A 23,474-nucleotide genomic window follows, 5' to 3' on the forward strand; every position below is an offset into this window, starting at 1 on the left:
ATTGTACTTTGTTTTAATACAAAAAAATGCCAAGAGCGAGGCCCAAGAAAAAAGGCTGACTCAGTTCCACAGAGCTGTGTCTGAAGAAAGTCTTATTTGAAGATGAGAGATGTGTTCGTAAGGCTGTCTGTCATCTCTAGTTTATTAAAAAAAATTGCTAGGAGGCACTAAAGCTGTCCACTGCCTTTCCCTCTGTTCCTTCACTCAAAGGTGCTTCATTCACATCGACTTTACCATAGCAGTTTTGTGTAAAACAAGATTTGATTTTGGAGTATTTAAAGGTGAGTGTTCTTCCCAGTTATGTGCTGCAGTCTTGCGTGCGCTCCACTGCAATCGCTTTCCCAGCCATTTTTGAAAATAGATAGAGTGTGCTATGAAAGTATGTGAATTTTTTCTGCCTTTAGCTACAGTACTGCCTGAAGTGGAGCTAGCAGGCGAATGTGCTGTGCTGCCCTGTGGCAGTTAGGACACCACGGCTTCTGTCTGAGCTGGGAGATCTCAGTTCAATGGCTAAATGGCCCATGTGATAAAACAAGCCCAAAACTGAGTTTAATTGACAGTCAGCAGTCAGAGCAAGTGACTTTCCATGGAAGGGCCATTGAGAATGAACTATTTCTCTTTTGTAAAAAGTTGAGATAAATGTAAGGGTTGTTATAAAGAAGCTTTCCTGGATATATGCTTTGTACCATTGGACAGAGATCAAAGGAGTCACAATCCCTGTCCAGAAAGAGTTCATAAACTAATGTAAATTTCTTAAGAGTACTTTAGATAGCATCTCTGGAACAGGCTTGTCTTCCAGCAAATTGCTTAAGGGTTGCATCAAGGAATCTTTTATGCACTGTAAGATACCAAATCCACATTGATTAGTCCTGGGATTCTCCTGGCCAGATCTCTCTCAGGAAAAGTCGCTACAAACCAGATTGATGTTAATGATAAACAAGTGGGGAGACAAGAACTCTACGGAAATACTGTAGGTGCCCCAGGGAAATGGTGCAAGGTGGATGGCAATAGGGGTATCGGGAAGAATCCAGGTGGACTTTTCCAAGATCCTACAGAGCTACAAAAAGAAGTTGTGTCCTTGAAGCTTTCACCAATCCTGCCTTTGGTAGCAAGGGCTGGAGAAGACAATTGCCTGTCCACAGGTGGACGTATGTACTTGTGAGTGGTAGGCTAGGGAATGGCAGTGGAAAGGTGCTGCCTAAGTGTGGGGGCATCCCCCTCTAGCTGCTGAAAACCAGCGCAAGCAGAGAACTAGTCAGAAGCCTGTTGCCTGGGTCTGCTCTGCTCAACATTAGACACGAGCAGGATTTGTACTCTTTAGAGACTTGAAAGCACTGAAGGAAAGGGAAGGGGAAAAAAAAAAAAAGAGCTTTATGATTTCTGTTGTTCCAAAGAAATATCGGCGGAGAGGTGAGTGGAGACGATCAAAATCTGTGACAGACTGTGATTTTGATGTGGTCATGCATGAACAGAAAGCTCTGCCAATGTGCAAAACAGGAATCTGTCTCCTTTGCTTGCCCAGGTGTCTGCACTCAAGCAGCCACCAGAGCTTCCCTAGGAAACTGATGTGTTTACATGGCTCAGTTTCTCAAACATAGAGGGGCAATAAATTTAAATGTAGATTCTCCTTTACAGATTAGTCTCTCTGTAAAACAGTAACACCAGAGTGAAAGACATTGTTCATACTGCTTTTAACAGGCTTGACAAGCTGGATTTTCCTGCAAATAATAGAAAATGTGGGTCCTGGAGAACATATGCTCCAAATGTTGGGGGAAAAACGTGGTAAATGAATTTTTATGTAGTCAGCTGGAGTGGTTTTGCTTTTCTTGTTTTAGTAATGAGTAACTGAAATATGTTTGTGAAGAGGGAGATGTTCAGAGGTTTGAAAAGATTTAGGAAGATTACTTTCAGGGAGCACCTGTATTCCTACTTTACTTAACTGCTCCTGGGAGGTCTGACAACGACCACTGAGTTATAAAGAGTAGTATGTGTGCAACCCCGGTTAACACTGATAATCAGCCAATCTTCACTTAATAGTGAATATTCAGCCAGGTCCATTCACATGCCTCCATATGTGGAGGCAGATGTGGTAAAACTCTCCCTGATGTCAGTAGGAAAGACTCAGTGGAGGGAGAAAGCTCTTTTGGACTCTCTAGTACACAGCTGCTCAGACAGCAAACTGTGGCCCAGAGTTGAGACATGAATAAATTTGCCCCAGACCTTCCTGAGTCTTTCAGAGAGCTGGTGCAGAGGACCATCGTGGTTTGTCTCTGCAAAAAAATCTCAGTTCATAACGGCCCTAGCAGAATTGGAGAGGGCTTGCTGTTTTTTTCCATTGTAAAATCATTTTACCAATGAACCATGAACTTGGTTAACCCTCTTAAAATACCCCAGCAGTTCAAGGAGTTTGGCTCACTGGCTTACGCTATTGAGTGCATAGGTAAATAAGGAGAAGAAGCTGAGAAGGTAAAAAACCAAACAAACAGAAAACAGGATAAAAGCAGAACAGCGAGAATGGAGTAGAAAACAAATACAAAATAACTGCAGAAGAAATAAGAGTAAAGATGCACAGAAGGAAGATTTCTAATAAAAAATTAATAAACTATATATGCTTTATGTAGAGCACCATTCATGCTAACATACCTTTGGAATGCAGTTTTGCTTTTTATGTATACCATTGGCGTATCTTCTGCTATAAGGCCATTCACTCTTGGAGAGTCAAACGGAAGGGGTTGAACTGATGTGAAAACTGGTTTGTAAACTTCCGCTTGCTGAGACTTCAACACTGTTCTTTTATTCAATTTTAATCATCCTTACTCCACTGGAACAGTAGCTAATTTTGCTGAATATTAGCAAGTACTGTAGTTTGGAAGCCAGTAAAGACGTTCTTTCTGTGGGGTTTCAGAGTCAAAGGGCTCCAAAATCAGTAGCTTCTTTGGGAAATCTGAGTTATAGGGCGTAAAAACCTGACCATGAAAATGTGAGTGAAAGAATAGGAAAAAGAAATAGAATGAATACAGAATTCAGAAAAAAAGTCAAGGACATAAAGCTTGAAGACTTTGGTCTTTGAGTTTCTGTTCGTTGCTGTTGTTATTGCAGACAGCCATACCTTCTAATCCTGTTAAAAGATGTATCAGGATTTGGGAATTTGTGGCCAAATGGTGCTGGAAGGCTTGCCAGACCTTTCTTGAATTATGGTATTTGAAGAAGAAAAGGCAAAATTTGGAAATTGCTGAGAGCAGATACTGAATAACCTAAAAACAGAGAAAGGGTAATGATCAGGGATGTGGTCTGATGAAAGACATTTCAGCAGAACAAGATTGTGTCAAACGGACCTGCAGACTTTACTGACCGAGAGAGGCTTTCCTTCATATATGTTTATTATGGAACAAAATAATGTGTGCCTATTCCGATATTGCCTCAGAAGAGATGTTTGTGCAATTCTTTCGTGTTATCGAGACACTAGGGAAGAGCATTGCTGAAGCTACCAGGGAATTTTTTAAAGATCGTTTCCTTGGAGGACAGTAGTGTGGATATTGGCTGTATTCTCCCAGGCTTCACTGATGTGTGCTGAGGCCACCTGATTTTCAAGCTCTAACACTACTGCAGCTGCCTTCCTCTCTTCCCTCCTATTACATGCACTGCTGTCAAAAAAACACATTTAAAACATTTGAAAAGGATCCTGATGAGTAGATTTATACTGTGACTTGATTTGGACCATACCATTAAAAAAGTTCTTCCTAAGAGATGGGGGACCCTTGTTTGAGCCTTGCTTGCCATTGCTTCTGGGTACCGCTGGAAGTGCCAAGCAACTTCAAGCCATAATGTAGACAGGCCTGTAGAAAAGCGCTAAAGGGATCTCAATTATTATTGGATATCACTTGCACGATCTGCAGTGTATTAAGAAAGTTCTCTAATCTCTAAGGCTCGTATGAAAGCACCACTAAGGTTACAGTTTATACTTACCAGTTAACTTGCTAATTTGAAGGAAAAGCAGTGAAGTGGAAATGTAGAAAATAGAAACAACGTGAGCAGGTCAAAATATCCAAAACAGCGATATAAAATGTTCCAGTGTAAATACATTTCTATAAAAGGTGTGAATGAAACTTCAGAAGAAGAAAAAAAAAGATGATGGATTCGGCACAGTCAATGAACACAATTATAAGTAGGTATTGAAGGAGAATATTCCACCAAGCATGGATCCACAGATAATAATTAATAAGAAGTGACTCCACTGGAGGCAGGCAGGTGCCCAGCTTTATTTCACAGCTGACTGTTCGGAGGCCAGAGGTACTGACCTTTGCCCCACATCTTAATAATTTACTGCAGTTTTATCATTAAATCAGCATATAATTGGGAAGGAAATTAGGTTTTTTTCATCGTGTGAGCAAAGTAATACCGTTAATTTAATCATTTGTAGGAAAGGCTTTCTGTAGTTGTTCGGTATTTTGTTATGTGTTTTTTTTTTTAATTAAGTAAAGTAAAAACAATGCCATTTTTGTCATCTGTGCTTGGAGAAAATATGACAGTGTGATGTGATTTGCAACTTAAGCACAAGCAGGGAAAACTGTACGTTTTATCAGAACTGGCAATAATAAATTACAAAGGAACACAAATAAGCTAAGAATATATCTGAGACTTGCTACAGTTTCTGAAGTTTTTAATATCTGGAGGGAGAAAGGCTATTTCAAGAACACTACTTCTTTTTATTTATTTTTTCTCTCAGCAAAATCGCATAATTGTATCCATTTAGCCTTTGGAATATTCAAGTTTGCAAATAACTTAACAACGGAAATGAATATTTCATGACGGGGAGAATGACCAATTATAGTTTCGCGACTGTGCCTGGTAGCCCATCAGCATGACTGATCTAGTGCTTACATTGTGCAAGACTTTTGAACCCAGCTAATTAAAGAAATAGAACTTAAGAAAATTAACAGGCAGGTGGGAATAGTTAAACAAGACCTTTATTTTATTTTTTACTCTTTTCCTGTTGTGGGAAATGGTTTGCTGTTACGTTTGGTACCTTGAGTTTGTTATGTATTCAGTGTGTAGTGTCATCATAAACCAGTTGCACCTGCAGCAGCCCCTATTGTCTCCGCGAGAGAGCTGTAAAAGGCTTAAAAGAAGAAACACTTCTGTTAATAGCGTGTCCGTGCTTCCACATGACAAGAGCTTTTTTTGTTTTCAATGAGAAAATGCCCAGTCCAGGTCAGAGGGGCTGGTGCACAGTGTTTGTACAAAAATGCACCCTAAGGCAGCACTGAGGCAATAGTGCTTATAGGAAAACGCAGGCAGGAATCTAAACAGTTATGGGCAGGACTGGAGCAGTTTTATGTAATAACACTGGTTTCTAGGGTGAGTACACTAAGACACAGAAATGATTAAGCAGCAGCCGAGGAATACCGTAATTAAGCTGGAAACAGGATCAGGCTGCTTCTTTGTAGCAGGTGAGATACCTATATGATGTTTTTTATCCATACTTTCTCCGTTACTGGGAAATGCGCTTTTTTTTTCTTTTTTTGGCTGATGCATTTGCTTGTGGAAAAACTAGCTGTAGTTGCAGTTATCACTCAGAAATTCTTAGCCTAACATACTTAAAATACTTTGCAAGGTGTAAAATCCGTTAGCGAAAAAATTACTGTAGCGTGTTGTAACTTTTACAGAACTCTGTGGTAGCCCTTGCGAGCGAAACGGCGCTGGGGAGCTGGTGCTGGCTCCGGCTCCGCTTGGAAAGGTTAGAATCGCTCTATTCAGAGCCCGCATGCTCCAGCTCGGCTTGGAGTTACTTCACTTTTCCTTTATAATAAATGCAGCTTTGTGTGCTGTTTGTTTTGGAAAAAAAAAAAAAAGAAAGAAAGAAAGAAAGAAAGAAATTAAAAAAAGATTGTGAGGGATTGTAGTTATTACATGGCAGGGGCACAATTTAGGGGGTGTGGCACTGAAATCTGATTTTAATCACAGCGTGGTGCTGAAGCCTCAAAGGTCTGAGTGGTTTTTAAAAAGATTTACTTCACTTAAGCCTAGGTCTGCCTCTGAGTGACGTCACTAGTTTTAGCAGCAGCACAAGAAGGCTGGATGAGTGACAGCCCAGCCTACTTTTTAATAGCTTTGTCATGTGACTGGGAACAGTAGTAAGACAGGTGCCTTCAGTTCACTCTCAGTAAGGGGCTCGTTGCCTGCATGAGTGTGTGCTCCCTGCCCGGCTCTGGATTGTAGTTTAAAAGCTTCACCGCTGGCGTTTGGGAGCTGGATGGCGTGGGACATGTGCAACCAGGACTCTGTCTGGAGTGACATAGAGGTGAGCTGGGCATCGCGAGCGGTGTGGGCATTGTCTGGTGCGCAGGCGTTCTGCAGGTCGCTGGTGGCTTTTTGTTTTGGTTGGTTTGTGTGTTTTTTTTTTAATGAGAAAAATGCTGGATAATGTACTAGGTAGAATACTTTGCAAACAAGTCTTAATCTTATCTTAACTCCAGTAAGTTTGCTATTTTAAGGTTACTCTGTGATGCCTTGAGCAAATCAAAGCTTAGCTCCTGTCATCAGTATCTCCTGCAGTTGGAAACTATTTTCATGTGCCTCTGGCTTGCTTTCCCGTCATATGCAATATTTATGCTCTAAGATATTGATATGAATCAGTGTCTGAAGTCTTTCCAGTGGCGTTTAGTGGCCTGGTTGGAAAAATGCCATGTTTATTTAGAATAAGATTAATGTTTCTTCCCTCCCCCCCACCCCCCCCCAAAAAAAAAAAGAAGTTAAAATTAACTAATGGCTTCATATTTTAATTGCTTGTTTCCCTGTACTGTGTTGAAGGCTTTTTCCTTGTTTATCAGCTGTAAAATTCAAACACACACACAAGAATGAATGCCTGGTTGTTTTTAGATGCTTTTAAAAGAGATTTCTGGAAATAGATGTTTCCTTGCTTCTTATTGTGTTGGAAAAATTAACCAGCAGTTAATGTCCCATAGGGCAGGATTCTCAGTGAATCCAAGTAGTCCAACAAATGGTTAAATCCTACTGTACAACAGAGACAACAGGATGAACCATGAGAATAGAGTTTATGCAGGACTGTGTGAACTGCTGCTGCTGCCGCTGCTGCTTGTGTAAAAATAGACGGCAATACATCAAATCCACAGCTTCTGCTGGCTACAATTCATAAAGGGAAAAAGCAAGCAGTTCCCTGGTAATCTCTGGAGTATAAAGTGAGGTCTGAGGATTTCGGCATGTTTGCATTCGGCAAAATGGAGCGTTACCTGAAAGTTCTGGCAACTTGTGAAGCAAGGCAAACTTTCCTTGGACCCCGTCGAGAGGACTCTGAAATCCAGACCTGCTCCCAGGAACTAGCCCTCAGCCTGCGAGTTTGGAACAAGCGCTTGAAATGCTCCCCTTAGGCAACAGGGGTGGGGGGAGAAACGTTACACGTGATGCTTTTTCAATAAGATGCTCGTGCCAGGAGATACCTATTTAAAGGAAAAATGTTAGTGTTCCCAGGTATATTTTTCTATCTATCTGGTGGAGCATGCATGCGGATTCTTAAGTCTTTTTGTCATATTTTAGATATTTGCAGCTTGCTGCTGTATCCACTGATTTCTGTTTGCATATTGTAATTGCTCTTATCTTGTTTTGATTTCTTGGTAAAGTGGAATAGATATGGATAATTCATATGTCCTGTAGCTATTATGAGTCAAGGCTGTAAGTGGATGACTTTCTGGCTCCAAAGTCCTAATTGTTTCTGAGTAGCTGGAGTATCCTGTGGGTTGTTGTCTGGCTTGTAGCATGGGTCTCAGCTGCTGTAGCTTCATTTTTCCATCATGTATTATTCCTGATGCTGCTAGGAGCTGATTGAGGAACCAGCTTATATGGAAATATTGAAGATTTATTTTAATCACTAGAGTTCCTGCAGTAATTTCAACCTAGTAACAGAATAGATAATTTATGTCAATGACTAAATTTTTCGTAGTGTGAAGGAAAAAAAGGTTTGATCTTAATATTAATTTGTAGTGGATGGATTAACTGTTGGTAGGATTTTACCAACTGGCTCCTGCATTGCACTTCCTGTAGCAATGTAGTAGTGTCTGCATGCTGTTTTGGCTCTGGGGATCACCTTTACTGATCTAAAATCTTACAGACGGCAGGTACTGTAGGCAGCTTTCGTTTTTTGAATCATTAATGTTTGCTGTCAACTTAAAATGTATTATATTCTCTCTCATATAATGACAGGATGGTGTGTTGCTTAATAAAGGCCTGCACCACTGTAGCTGATCAGCGTCCCCAGTGTTTCACAGTTTAATGAAGGTGATGTACAGTAAAGTTGTGAAGATTGATAGAGAGAATCCACATGACATACATTCTGTCAAGTCTGTCATTCTTTCCTGGGTTCATCCCCTTGGCTGTTTGAAAAACTTGTTAAAAATAAAACAAAGATTATTTTTTCATTAATATAATTAATATGGCACAAGTCCAGTCTCTCTCTCTTTTTCTTTAATTTACCTTCAAAGGCACAAAAACATCCAAAAGGTTAATGGAGAATTATACTTAATTATAATGATTCATTATCATCAGTGCAGTTAAGCTAATTTATTGTTTGCGCCTGAACTAAGAGAAAAAAAGTCTGTTGGAGTGAACTAACGCACAATAATTAGCCTTTTGTGTCTGGTGACTGCTTTATCCTCCTAAATGTTACTATAAAATTAAGGTTATAGTTAAGGAATAACTATGATATCAAATAATGGTGGGAAGACAGTAAAATGCATTATAGCAATGCAGGTGCACCTGTTACAGATGTACAGGCAAACAGTAAATATCAGCATGTCAGATGAGGACAGTTTTAGGACTTGGAGTGTTAAATCTGGCATCATCCAAAGGTCAAATATAAATTAATAACAGGAACACTTGCTACTAATGTGTCTCAGATTAGAAGCATAATGCCATATTCAGAACATGTCAACATTGGCAAGAGCAGATATACTTCATTTCAGCTACTACATTTTAAGTGACATTGCAGTCATTATAGGCAAATAAAAGCTGCAGTGATCAGGATTTTTTTAAATACAATTGTTTATGTTGCTTCAAAAGCCCATTGTAGGATTTAAAAATGCATATTACCAAGAGCTAACGCATTTAACTAGGTGGTTCACAGGGTGAAGCTATTTTTTACAAATGAAAGCAGTAACAGATCAGCAGGGTATTTTAGAAGTCTACAGCATCAGTTATAAGCTACTGACCTCCACAACACAAACCTGAGAATGATGCTGAGAATCTACCTTTTCAGTCAAAAACTAGATTATCCTTTAATGAGATCAGAGATTTTGTCCAAACATCAAAAAAGGTCATCTCTGCATTATAAGACTTCTGCTGGAAGGTTATGTCTAGCACTAAAGAAGAGGGAACTCTTTAATTTTTTTCTTTGTGTTTTTTCTGTGATGGAAGTAATAATAAATGGTGTGCGGTGAAAATTACTTAAGTGAAATTTTTTTGACGATTTAAAGTTCTGCAGCCCCTTAAATAATAGAAATAAAAGCAACCAATATTTCAGAGCCTCATTTTGCAACCTCTTAGTTCCCTTGCCCCTTGGCCTATTACGTGATTATCTCGTAGTGTACTGGTAGACATGGAAGTTGCCTGATAAATTATAGCTCACACCAGCTGCACTGAGTCTTTGTGCCAACAGATGAAATCTTTGCTCACAACAGTGCTGCTGCATATAGCCTGTGTACTGCAGCCGTGCTGAGATTCTCAGCGACAAAAATCTCAATGAAATTCACCTTCAGCAACTCTCCCTCATACTGCCATAAAAGGCGGTCCTTTCAAGAGTGACATAACAAATATTGAGTAATTCACATCAGTGGACACTATGTTATTGCTCTACAGACATATCTCTTTAGAAGGTGGCACTTTCTGGATTGACTTCAATCCAAACAGAAGTTGGGAAATCATTCAAACCACCCAATCAACTGACTGGAGTTGAGGAGTACCTGCCGCCTGAATGCGCGGTTGGCCATCCTTAGCACAAAGCTAGAAATACTCAGTGTTGAAGCCCTTAACACTCAGTTGACTTTAAGGCTTTTAACCATTCACTACCTGGTGCCTTTGCAGCTTTGAAGAGAGGAGGTATGTTCTGCCGTATAACAATATAAATGTAGCTATTCGCAGATGAGTTCCAGGAGTGCGTGGTACAGTGCAGTAGCAGTTGCTTCACTGAGCAGTGTTAGTGTATGGGACTACGTTATTTGCCAAGCTCTTACTATGTTTTCCATAATTAAGAATTGGCTTTGGCTACCCTAACATTTCAATTGCCATGCTAAAGTGGGTGTGTAGTATTTTTTTTTTTCTTTCTTGATTAGTAGACCAGTTAATACCGTATCCATCTTCATACTAGTGTGTAGAAGTTTATGCATTCTGGGTTTATTTGTATTTATCACTTCTCTATTCATAAGCCACAGAGACAACAGCATTTTGCACTGATGCAGATCAGACTTTGCTTATTACCTACACATTAAATTAGTGTTTCACAGGCCCTCTACCTGAGGATCACTGAATCAGCTGTAGTGTAGAACTTGCTGGGTTGCCTGGAGGAAAAAGTCTGCCCTGGTTCACTTGATGCGGCTGCTGTCTGGAGAAAATTAGGAAGCTGGCTGGAAGTTTTAGGGCTGCGACAATACGCATACTTACTTCAAGTGGGTGAAAGGCTCCATAAGCTATCACCCAATGTCTATCCATGTCTATCACCCAAGGGTGACTGTGGAGATATTTCAGAATACACTTCAATTAACAGGGCGCTGTTGCGTGACTAGGTAGCTGTGATCTGTGCATCGTCTGGTGTATTGGGGAAATAGCGCAGCAGCCTCTACTGACCCATGCTTCAGTATGCCCATGTGGGAGCTGCTACCATGGCTGACCCCAGGGATTACAGTGAGGATTTGTAGAGCTGAAAGCGTGAAGATCTGCAGCTTGAGATCACCCCTGGGGTGAAGGCTGTAACAGGCTGTGCCTCTTTAACCTGACTGCACCAGGAAATGCATGACCTTGCCTAGAGGTATTCTTCTGCGACTTCTACCTGTACTGGCTCTCTCTGACACAAAAGAAGAGTAAGGCCGTGTCTTGGCCCTTGCTGTTGGATTTACTAAAGCTTCGGATGCTAGTGTTGTCAAGGAGTGTAGGGAGAAGGAAGGTGATTGCTCCCTGCACAGAGATGTGGAATAGGAGGCAGCGTATGCCTTTATTTTCCCCCTCCCTTTTGCATACCTGTGTAAAGCTAGCAGTGATCTAATATTTTGGGGGAGGTCCAGAAAACAATCATTTCTAGTGACCCTGTGCCATAGCTTAATCAAGGCTTAATTCTTATCACATGATGTTAAGGTTAATAGACTCCTGGTAATTAATGAAACTATGTGTTATTCTTGTTTCCTGCAGTGTGCTGCTCTGGTTGGTGAAGACCAGCCTCTTTGCCCAGATCTCCCAGAACTTGACCTCTCTGAACTAGACGTGAACGACTTGGATGCAGACAGCTTTCTAGGGGGACTGAAGTGGTACAGCGACCAATCAGAAATTATTTCCAATCAGTACAGCAATGAATCCTCCAATATATTTGAGGTAAGGGAAGACTGTGCAAGTACATATTTCAGAATGCTTTGCCTCTTTTCTTTTTTAACCTGATGGATGACACTTCTTTAAGAACCAGCAAACATTGCGATATGTGTTATGACCTCTGAATGGTGCTCTTAGTCCTCATGATCAAAACGCAGTTGGTTAGCTGGAGATGGGGGGGGGGGGGGGAAGCTTTGAAAATAATTAAATGGAACTTTAGATTTTGGGTTTTTTTTTTTTTTTGAAAGGAAATGGCTGAAGAGAGCCTAGAGCACACTGCGCTGTGGCGTGACAACAAGGAATTGCACAATTAGCCTCTACCAAGAAAAACAAAAGTTGAAGACATTTGTTATCTTCCACTTGCTTTCCACAGAAAGGTGCAGAGGGCAACACTGTAGCCAACTGATGGATGGCTGAAGCTCTTTTAATAAAGACTGTAGCAGAAGGTCGCACTCAGGGCATTACCGTGCAAGGCACTTCGCACACAAATTGAAAGGTCCTCCTAGTTTAAGTATACAAGAGAAAATGGGTACACATCTCGGAGAAGGCAGCGATGGCTGTCATTTGCGTTGTAGCTCATGAACTGGCTCATCGTTTGGGATGGTTCATAGCTCTCCTGGCAGAGAGCAGACTTAAAGTGAAAGTTGAAGGGTAGCAGTAGAGATTTAAATGTTTTCCTTAAAATACTGCCTTGAGGATCAGGGGGTACAAGAAGAGGGTTACGGTCTCTTTACCTCTGCGTCCAGTTTTCTTCTGTTGTGTAAAACCTTCATGATTCTCCACCCCATAGTTATGGGGCAGCCGTGCCCTGCTTGAACCCTAACCTCCTTCCCTCCTTGATAATAGGAAATGTAGTAGATCATCTGCTGACTGGGAAATTGGACAATAAATTGATTAGCTGGCAGGAACACTTTGTGCAACAGCAAGCTATCGCTGCGGCCTCTCGCGTTGCAGGTACAGCAGCTCCAGGAAGTACAGCTGGCCCACTTGCTTGGGGAAGCCCCGACTAAGCACTCTACAGTTTAATAGCTGGAAAAGATTAACTGTAACAGTTTAGTAAAATGCTTCTGAAGGTAAAATATAGCTTACCTAAGATGTCTTGAATGAAATTCTCCTTTTATGTATGCAGCTATAAACCAGTGGTGGTTTCCCTGGTGCAGTTACTCTGGATTTATACAAGTGTAACTGAGAGCAGAAACTGGCCCTCAGAATTTGATCTTCCTCTCATTTACACTCAAGTAATTTGGAATTAATTTTATTCAAATCAAAATGCAGTTATCCCTTGCACTTAAATCCTCTTTTTTTGTTAGTTTTATAACATTTCTTGTCATGTTTTATGAAGTTTCAAAACTCAGTCCTCTTCTTGAGTTGCAGTTGTAGTAAGTAGCACAAGTTACAACTTATCTGTTCACAATTTTTTTGATGGTCAATAACAGGGAGGCATAGGAGGGGGGTAACATATTTGCAGCTAAGATCAGAATTAGCATTGTGCGAGAGAGAATGTTTTTGCTTTTGTCATAACCTAGGATATATATTTTCCTAATCCACTGAAAGCCAAATGCAGAGACATTTTTCCTTTGGAAGAACCAGGAAGAGATTTAGACTTTTAAAATGCCAGGTCCACATAAGTGATGTAATTAAGCATGTACCTGTCTTTGAGCACATAAATAGCTCCAGCAGAAACAGTGGAACTTGTCCATTTGCTTATTGCTTGTCCTGTGCTTTACTACCTGCACTGGTGGCTAAAGCTATCAAGTACAGAATTGTCTCATGCAGGTAGTGACAATCCTGCTAAATTCCTTACATAACAATTGTCACTTCCTATATGAGACAATTCCAGTTCTGAAAAGCAAGGTATTCTGCAAACAGTGAGACCACCATACAGATATTGTACTTACCCTGGTGGGGCATGGTGATGTGGAGGTACTGGTTGTTTCATGTAATCTCACAGGCCCGTTTGGGTGTGTTGGTAGAGGAGCAGCACCAGTGTGAAGAAATAGGTGGTATGCTGCTGGAGGAGTGCATCTAGGCAGCAACTAATGTGTCAGAAATAATCATTTGGAAATGAAATATGTTACATCTTTCTTGATAGGCAAATTCTGCTGTCATCTATGTAAATGCTTGGATTTCAGAGTTCACTGACTGCAATTACAGGGTGCCCTGCTGTCTCTGACAGCATAGTTTGGCCCATACATACCTGTAGGGACAAATTGTTCTCTAATAGCATTTTGCAATGCTGCAGTGCTAGAGTAAGACTATTTTCAGTTTCTCAGTGTGTTATATTTAAATTTCTTAGTTGTTTGGCCCAGGAAGGAGGGGTGTCAAACAGTTATTTTTTTTCTTGCCGTGCATTAACCCTGTCCCCATTCTCCATTGTGCAGCTGGATGCAAGCACTATTTCTTGTCTCTGCTGCTCTGTAATGTGACGACTGGGGGTGCTCAAGAACAGAACAAGATGTGTTCTTTCTCCAGAGATTATCTCAGATGCTCTGAGAGGAACTATTTGTTTTAGCTGAGAGAATGGAAGTTTTATTCAGTTTGCTATTTGGTAATCTGTTTTTTTTCCATATTGATCAGCATTGGCTTTTCTTTTTAAAGAAAAAAAAATATACATATATTTGTATATAAATAATATATTTTTCTCTTATTTCATCTCGGGCATAATATGGTTTGTATAACTTAAGCTTCCAGCTGAAAACTGGTGATATGAAAAGTGGAATGGTAAACAAAAGCTGGGAGGAACAGGCAAAACCTAACCTTGAATGCAGTACATTCACCTTTGAATTGTTAATGCGGTACATATGTTGTTGTCTGTATGAGGCACCTATGCCCCAAAGGTGCTTTATAAAGTTGCTGGATGTCTCAAGCTGATGATTTTTTTTTTTTTTTTTTTTAAAGCACTTATATTTCGGAAAGTGAGTTCTCAGGCTTTCTGAACTCCCATTCCTGGAAGCTACCTTGAGCTGAGCACCCATAAGCTTAACTTCCCTTGTAAAAGTAGCATTGTAAAAATCTCATGGATTAGACGTTATTAATAGTTATGGTAGTGACTAGGCGCCAAATAAAATGAAGGTCCAGTTAGACTAGCTACTATGTAACTGATGAGTAAAGGTAGTTGCTCTCATGGGTTTACATGTGATGAGATGTTGTCCTTCACCCTAGTATTGGAAAACACTGGTATCCTGTGAGATATACCAAACTCATCACTGCACTGGTCTACTGGCAAGACAGTGCAACCGATACTAGTCCTTATTCAAGCCCATACTGTTTGCCCTAATGTGGAGGCTCTTATTATCGACATGTGTACTTGTGCATATTATGAATTAGTTGATTTCTTTCTACTCACAGCTTGATAACCTCAGTTTTTCATCTGATTTTCTTTGCCTGGTGTTCTGACTACTGTAAAGATACCATAAAGGAGCTCTTAGCCCTAAGGGCACCATCTGTTGAAACAAGCTCGTGCAAGTAAATAGTTAACAAGTCACCCAAGACCAGTTATTTAGACGGTTTACTGCATCACTCACTTGCATTATTTATTTTTCTAGAGAACTAGACTTTAAAGAGTTGTATTTGTTTTTAAAAAAAAAAAAAAAAAGATTTAGCCCCTTCTAGAAAGCCAATGTTATTAGTTTTCCATTCTCAAATCCAATGCTATGTGAAAATGTGAACAACCATAGAACTTGAGATGACAGGAATGGGAAGGCTTTTTGATGATAAAAACTATTGTCCCCTGAGGCATCTTCAAATATACTGTACCCTATCATGTAAGGTTAGTCATATTTAAAATTACTTATGACCCATGCCTAGTGTTTTGGAGAGATTAAGCATCTACAGTGGGTATATCTCTCTGTTGGCATTATTTACAAATAGCTCAATTGAGGTAAAAAGAAAATGCAGTCTATATATAGGCAATAGCCTATTAAAGTATAATGAACTTACGTAAAATTGTAAAGAATTTTAAGGGTGGTGTTCTAATACTTGGCAAAACATTTTTAACCTTTAAAAAGACTTCAGAAATCTTGAATTGGTTGCCCTTTCCTGGATTTCATTTATTTACACATTTCCGAAAATGCTGAGACTCTCTCTGGAATATGATGACTTTATTTTTAATTATTTTGCATAGGTCTCATCCAGGTTACTTTTCAAGACCATGTTACGTGCTCTGTATTTGGAAAACGTAAATAGGCTACTGTATTTTATTGTAGACTGCCAAAAAATGCTGTATTATGAGCAATGAGAATGAGGAGAGAGAAGGAGATTCACAATGAAATGCATATTCTCTTACCCCTGGCAGTAGGGAAATTCATGAAGATAAATGATTTCTTATTTAGTTGGAAGGGTTTGCATCAGGAAGATGATGAGGGTGGAGGGGAGCTTCAGACACCACCAGGGTAATTTGCATTGGTTCAGATTATAAACTCTAATATTCTGTGGTGTTGCCAGTCTCTTTTACTATTGCAGGTTATTCATTCAAGGTTTGCAGCCAGATTGATTAATGAATTACCAGATCTTGCGTAAAATGACTTGGCCTGACTTTTAAACAACCACCAATGTTTTCTTTGCCAGTCTTGTGACTGGTGTTAATGGGTTTCCAGAGGACTGAGCCTATATAGATTTTTCTCTACTGGCCTCTCCTAGCATTTTTTCCACTTTTTAATTTTCTCCAAAACTAGTAGCCCAGGGCAGGCAGTTCAAGGAGATATAATCTCAGGGAAAAAAGACATAGTAGTCAAATCCTTGATGGCTGATGCCCTTCAGTGCCAAATCAGCATGATTTATCATAGCCATCTATTCAGCACAACAGAGTCTAGAGGTGAGCTGCATGGTGTACCTCACACAATATGCATAACTAGAGCTCTGAACTTTGAAGGAAAGCCTCAGAGCTATTTGCAAAGTGCTGGTGCTTAGTGAATACTAAATTACATTTAGGAAATAGTCTACTGCTACCAGTTATACTTCATTTTTATTCTTGACACAGACACCTAAATCAGAGAACAGTAACATTTCAGAGATTATGGTAGCAGTTTGGGTATGTTCCAACACTATAATAGGATCAGAATTTTAAGGCCTTTTTTATTATTACCAATAGTCACTTAGTTTCTACTGCAGCGTACTTTGTAGGGAATTACAGCTTTTACTAAAAAGATTAAAATGCTATTATGCAAATGATTGCAGTATGTTATTATGTTTACAAATTAACATCCATGGCTCAACACACAAATTAACTAACTATTCCATCTATATTATTAAGGATTTAATAAAGTAACTGTTGATAAAAATGAGGAGCTTGGAACAGTTAATAGGAACTGATTGTGATTTAACATAGAACTTAAACATTGTGTTTAATGTTCTAGATGGTATAATGGCAGAATAAAGCTTATCAAAGTGCTTAAAAGAACTGAGATTGTGTGAACAGCATAGCAGCATATCTGAGGCCTTAGAGAACATAAACTAAATAGCTCTGGGCAGTAATGTGGAGTGGGCAACCTATCAGTGAATCTGAAGGTAACACAGGACTATCTTGCATCAAAACATAGTTTACTGCACTAATAAGTAGTTTTTTGAAATTCAGCTTAACACACATTGAATGTTTTATGTTACAGGCACATGTGGGATACTTAGCAACTTGCATCCCTCTAAAATGCATCCTGTAATGAAATTTTCCTATGGCAAATGGGATTTCACTGCAGAGGGTATCACTGTATGACAAAAAGGGGAACGCTGAGTTCAGGCTGAGATGACTTTACAAATAGTGCTGCAAATTGCTGTTCCTAGCAGTTCATAAGAGATCATAAAAGCAAACAGATCAGAGCTACTGAGGTCCTAGAGAAATGAATGTACAGTATGTGGTTACAGGATAGATTTAGTAGGGAAACAGACAACATGCTAGGTTTAATAGAACAATAGACATAAAAGGCACAGGATGCAGATTTGGGATAGGAAACTTTATAAGAACAATAAAAGATAACAATGTATCATAAAAATCCTTTTGAAACTAGGAGAAGGACCCTCAGTTGCGATGGCAGAAAATAGCAGATTCTGTGCAAAAGTGCAAGAATCTTTTATATTCTTAATAGTGCAAGGTCCCTTACTCAAGTAAGTAATCTTTTCAAATGTCCTGGGCCTGACTCTGATTAATGCATCTACTGAATAGGAGTCCAGTGCAATAACACTGTATCTGCATGGAAGATGTATGTAAACTATAACCCATGACTAACTATGCTGGCATTAAAAAATTCTCAAGCAGTAAGTAGAACTTATTTAGCTCAAAACATCTGCTGTGTAATTGGGAAGGGTTTATGCAAATATTCTATATCTAGTGTAAGTAAGGTGCGCTGTTCCCAGTTGGACAAACTGTCTAAACTTGTCTCTGTTTTGATGCAAGAACCTTGCACATTGGTTGAAACCTTTAGGCAGAAAAGAACTCTCAAATAAACAAAAAACCACAATTGCTTTGAGAGCTTATAGTTTGAGAGCTTATTGTTTGATGTATGAGGCCACCAAGACCATTCCCCAGGTGTGTGATCAAGAAAATGCAACTGATCTCCTTCACAGTCCCATTAAGTCCCATTTCACTACCCTGCCTGCATTTTACCTGGAACAGCTGTGTCTTTGTCTCTACTCAGCTGAGTACCTGCCCTTTTTGCAAGAGGGAAGAATAACACTCACCAGGACAGTAGTAAGCTAATTAGATCATTAGACAAACGTCTTGGCCCATATTAAAACAGGCCCTTAAGGACACTGTGTACCCACTGGCTTCATATCTAAATACAAACTGGTGTCAGCTGCCATACAGGCAAAAATGTAATAACCTCCTTTCACAGAGGTCATCTTAAATCCACTTTGGTCACAGTCACACTCCACATCTGTTTTAGTGAGATGCAGCTTCTTAAGGTGGCATTTGGACTTCATAAGCACACAAACAACCAAGCTATAAATTGCTACTGCTGGAGTTATTTTGAATAAGTGTATACTGTTTCATATTTATAATGGTGAGGCTTCATAATATTTGCAGTGAATATATAACACAGATCAGTTCAACAAGCATGAAATTGTATGTTGTCAACTTGTCACATAAATAGAGCCATATTCTGGCTTACGATAATGTTGAACTAAATATTTTCTCCCTAGAATTGCAGAGAGGGTTGCAAAAAAGTGGGGCAGTGGCTCTGTCTTTTGTTAGAAAAAGTCACTGAGTCATTGCTAGTGGGAAGTAAATATTTCTGATAAGATTTTTTTTGGTGTGGTTTTTTTTTTCCTCTCCATTTGCTTAACAAAAGCAACAGAAAGTTTACCTTTTTTAGACAAATGCTAATTGGCTAAACTGTTAAGTTTATTTTCCTTAATGGTTTTATTTCCAGTGTAACCTCTTCTTTTTTTTAATTGTTGCTATTTTTGTACTGTGCATCAGTGCTAATTGCTCTGAAATGCTCCATCTTAACCCTGGCGTGCTCTTTTCCTGCTCCCCCATCCCACTTCACATTAACTCAGGCCCATGCCATTACAGAAGGATAAAATCATAGCGAGGCTTAATTTAGGATTATTTTTTTCTTAGTACTGCTAACCTATTGTACATGTGTAGGTCAGAAGAAGGCAGTTACTGGGAGCCAAGTTGTGCAGGGAGAAAGTTTTTGTATTGAATCATACTTTTTTCTTTTCCATGAATGGAAAAATACAAGGAACTTGTGTGTGTGCGCATGCATGTGTGTGGGAAAACTTTTCCGCCTGTAGTTCTTTTTTGTAATACATTAGTTAATATTCAGATACACCAGACGTTTATAGCCGCATGACTGTGTGTACACAAACACTCATCCATGGAAGATGGTTTTAGGTTTCGCTGGAAATCAGCCCCTCTGGAATGTGTAGTTAGCGGCTTTGGCTGAATTTTATGTTCTGATGCAAAGGAGCAGCAGTCTTACTTCATAATGATTGAGAAATTAATCAGCACTTTGTGGTGGTGACAAATCTGAAGGGCCATGATTGGACTTAGCTTTTTACCACATGCAGTAATCACTGGATTTTGTTTATGAAAGCATAAACCCCAAACCTATTGAGATGTTAGTGTTGTTATGAAGTCTTATGTGTGTGATGCATTGGAATAATACTTTCATTTCTGTATACACATCTGTACTTTTGTGTTTTGCTGCAACTAACACAAAGGGGTGCTGGTCCATAATGGGTAATTCTAGTTACTAAGGCAATAAAAAGAACAAAAGAACAACAGAGTATTTTCTCTGAGGACCTGCAGTGGCAACCTTAGGCTCATATTGTTACTTCACTTGCTGATTTATGACAGTTTTGAGTTGCCTGGACTGCTCATAGCCATCTAGCTTGTCACATGAAGTTTTAGAGGATCAGCTCTTCCAAGAATGCTACAGAGTTAGAGGTGGAGACCTGGTACTGTGTCAAATGGGCAGAGAGAGCTTACTAGTCCTGTAGAACTCTGTCTATAGTCACGGCTTCTCCTTGAGGCTTGGAGATATTAAACCTTTGTAGGGACTCACAGGGGCAGTCCATTAAACTGGGTAAACTTCACCTGTAAATCTCTCCTATGAGAGATCTGTTTGCCTGAAAGCAGAGAAAGTGGGTGAAAAATGTTTTTTGTCACCCAATGGATGACTTCCAAGTAGGTGGTGATAACCAGTTTCTAGAGAAGAGGGTTGGTCAGAGGAATATTCTGCTTCCATGTGAGGTGCCAGAAGAAATAATGGGAGTTCTCTCCTGGAGTAGTAGTTTATCCTGCAGGGAACTCAAAATTGCTTTTGAAAGTAGTCTTAAACATTTGTGAAGAAGAAAAATTCTTCTTCCAAGTTGCTGTTTGAACAGTGAAAAGCGTCGCAAATAGCAGGTAATTAACTTTATGAATGTGAGACTTATCACGGGATTTTGACTTTGGTGAAAATGCTGTGGGCTTGTGCTTTTCTGTAGAGTAGTCAGTAACCCTGAGCGAAAAGCAGATATGACATGAATTTTAAAAGTAAGCTTTCTTTTTTCAGCCTTGTTTGTTTGTTTTAATGTGCATCAGTTGACTAGATGCATCCACTGTGCTCCATTCTGCCATTCCTATTCTCTCCCCTTAAAATGACATTTCTAATAGGATTGGCAATGAGTTCCTGGTCACGTCTGGAAGATCTCACACAGTAGTTTTAAGCAACTAGGGAGTCTCCAGCAGCCATGTCTGTACATACCAAAAAGCCTAGCATGGCCAAATCCAGCTAAGTTTTCAGAGGAGCATGAGTGGCAGCAGGAAGACTTTGACAAAAGATTAATCTGTTAACATCTTTCATACAGCTCTTAATTTGCTCTTTACATGTGCTAAAATTAAAGTATACATCTAATGTGGCTCAGACAAAGGGGAAACAACAACAAATACCATTGAAATTCACACTTTTGAAGTGTTCTCAGTCTAGCCTAATTTTTCATTATCAAATTCTCATATTGGGAAACCTTGGGCTAATCTTAGCTTCCACAGGTCCATAGCTTGTCCATTTTCATAGGTTTCTTGTTAACTTTCAGATTTCACTAGTCCAACAACTAGTCCAACACAGGTTATCAGGTGAATGAAGAGAAGAGAGATATGCGGGTACTTTAATAAATGAAAAAGTAAGTGCCTTCTTGTTGACTGGGGGCCCTTATGGGGCTGGATGTGCCCCATAAGGTATTTGGCCCTCTGAGCACCCACAGAAGGAGCAGTGAGCTTTTACCTCTACCTGCTTGGAGAAAACTTTGCGTTTTTGAAAGCCTTTTTCAGTTTTTGTCTTTGCTTTATTTCTTTTATTTTTTTCTCCTCTACCCCACTAGGATTGGTGTGTGTTTTCCTGGCTGTATTGACTTTCCTTAAATGCCTGACAAGCACTCTTCTCACTAGTATGAAGCTATCAGGCAAAATGCTACCAGTTGTCACCTCAATTGCATCTGGAGAAAAGCCAGAAAAACTTACTTTTTTCTAAGGCATAACAAAATATTGCACAGTCCTTAATACTGGGGAGGCATTCATCCCTTTCCACTGAAAGGGTGTCAAACAGCTTCTGCTTTTATGTGATGGGAGTGTTGCCATCTCTTGACAGTTTTTTCACTGTTGATCCCACTCTCATATAGGATGGGTCAGGTCAAATGTCTCTCTGGAGACCAAGTCTCCCATTTGCAGCAGGAAATCTCTCGGGTGGAGGGGATAACATTACAAAACAGAGGCTAACATTACAAAACATTTCTACTGCCTCTGGCACAGTCTGGAGCATCACAGACCAATAACTCCTATCATGTCACTTTCACAGCACCTTATTATCTATGCTTTTCTGTAAATCCAATCTGAGACTGTCATTGCCAGTTTCAGCTAGGTGAACACCATCTGGGTGAAATAACCATGCAACAGTGATGGGCTGGAGGGGGGCTCTTGTTAGTTAATCATCCCTACCTTCCCTTTGATTAGTTAATTTGTCTGTTGAGCCATGGAGGAGCCCCCAAGAGCTCCCAGGAGCCCCTTGTTAAAATTCTGCCGACAAATGGATGGGAAGATAGGGATGATTTCATTCTTTTTGCTGGAGCTATGATATTGCTAAATCATCCGTAATGTATAACTTTCTATGCAATCTTTTTTGTTATAATTCTGGCAGCACATTACTTCTTTGCGCATTCAGTTTTAACATCATCACTGGACACCTAACCCTCCTGAAAATCTCATCTCGTGAATGAAGCGTAATTGCACTACTTTCATATGGCCTTTTAGTAGCTGCTGTACTGTGTTCCTTGACTCTTTGTCAGTTGCAAGACAGTCCTTATTTACTTGTCTTGTGGTAATGTCTAAAAACCCCTGTTGTAGGGGGACTAGTACGTGGACTAGTGGCCAGCCAGTCCCTTTTCTATGGTGTGTACCCTGAAGAGGTAGTGAGGGAAGAAAGGAAGTGGTTCCTGGGGCTTGTGAGTAGAGATAGATAAACACAAGTTACTCTTCCTTTAGAGGCCCAGGAGCCATGCAATATAACAGGGTCTCCCTTTTTCTTCTAGCCAGCTGCAGATAATTGCAGCCCACTGATACTGCCCAGCCCAAGGAATAAAGTTCTAATCTGCAACGCAGCTAGAAAATGCTGATTTGGAGTTACAACTGTGTCAACATGATTTAGGGCTATGAAATATGGAGAAAAGCTGCTGTAACTAGCATGTCCCAACATGTAGATTTGTTAATCTCCTGACTTAATGAGAAGGAGAATTAAAAAAAGAAGATGACTTGGCCTAGAAAGCTAAGCAGTTCTGGCATTCGGGAAATACTCCGCTGTCTTTGTGATTAGTTGGACTGGGCTTGTTAGGTCTGATTAAGTGCCCATAGAGCCAGATCAGGACCAGCTCCTGCAGGATTACAAGTACATCACTACATAGCCCTGACCAGTACTTTGGGTGGATTTATTAGCTCTAAGTTCAGTATTAGTGTGTTTTCCTGTTCTGAGGTGGAAAAATCCCTCCTGCAGGAACATAGCGAAAGCAATAGAAGTACATTGGAGTGAAACTGTAAGAATCAGTTTGGATCCTGCCAGGCTCTGAGCTCTGGCTAGTGCTGGTCATAATGTACCAAATGGGATCCTGCAGAGGTGGTTGGTGTCTCTGAACTGTGCATTGGGAAGGGTTACGTGGTCTTGTCCAGTACAGGCCTAAACAGTGTCCAAGAACTTGTGCTGTGCTATAACTACCCTGTAAGTACTAAGGAGCGGGAGTTACGACAGGATCTCCACACCGAGTCAGTTCAAGTCCAATATGGACAGAGCAAATAGGTCATGGAGGGCTAATTCTCTGCTGAACCATGAGACTCGCTTTACACCTCACTCTGCCACACTTGCAACTCTGAACACAGTTCAGATATGCTGCAACTGTTTCTTTGTGGACCCTGTATGGATCTGAGA

The 23,474-nt window shown here is 40.0% G+C and overlaps 1 protein-coding gene across 3 annotated transcripts in view; it reads left to right on the forward strand.

Annotated features, from left to right (window-relative positions):
* PPARGC1A (PPARG coactivator 1 alpha) overlaps positions 1 to 23,474 on the forward strand; it is a 384,060-nt gene that overhangs the window by 310,122 nt on the left and 50,464 nt on the right. For 2 of the 3 annotated variants that reach the window (XM_068943274.1, XM_068943275.1), the window contains exon 2: positions 11,410 to 11,589. In XM_068943274.1, coding sequence (XP_068799375.1) covers positions 11,410 to 11,589 — 180 coding nt within the window. Of the gene's footprint in view, positions 1 to 6,128; positions 6,302 to 11,409; positions 11,590 to 23,474 lie in introns of those variants that run through there. The other variant, XM_009673314.2, reaches the window with a different exon arrangement.

This window comes from Struthio camelus, chromosome 4 (genome assembly GCF_040807025.1).
Source record: "Struthio camelus isolate bStrCam1 chromosome 4, bStrCam1.hap1, whole genome shotgun sequence".
Classification (NCBI taxonomy): domain Eukaryota; kingdom Metazoa; phylum Chordata; class Aves; order Struthioniformes; family Struthionidae; genus Struthio; species Struthio camelus.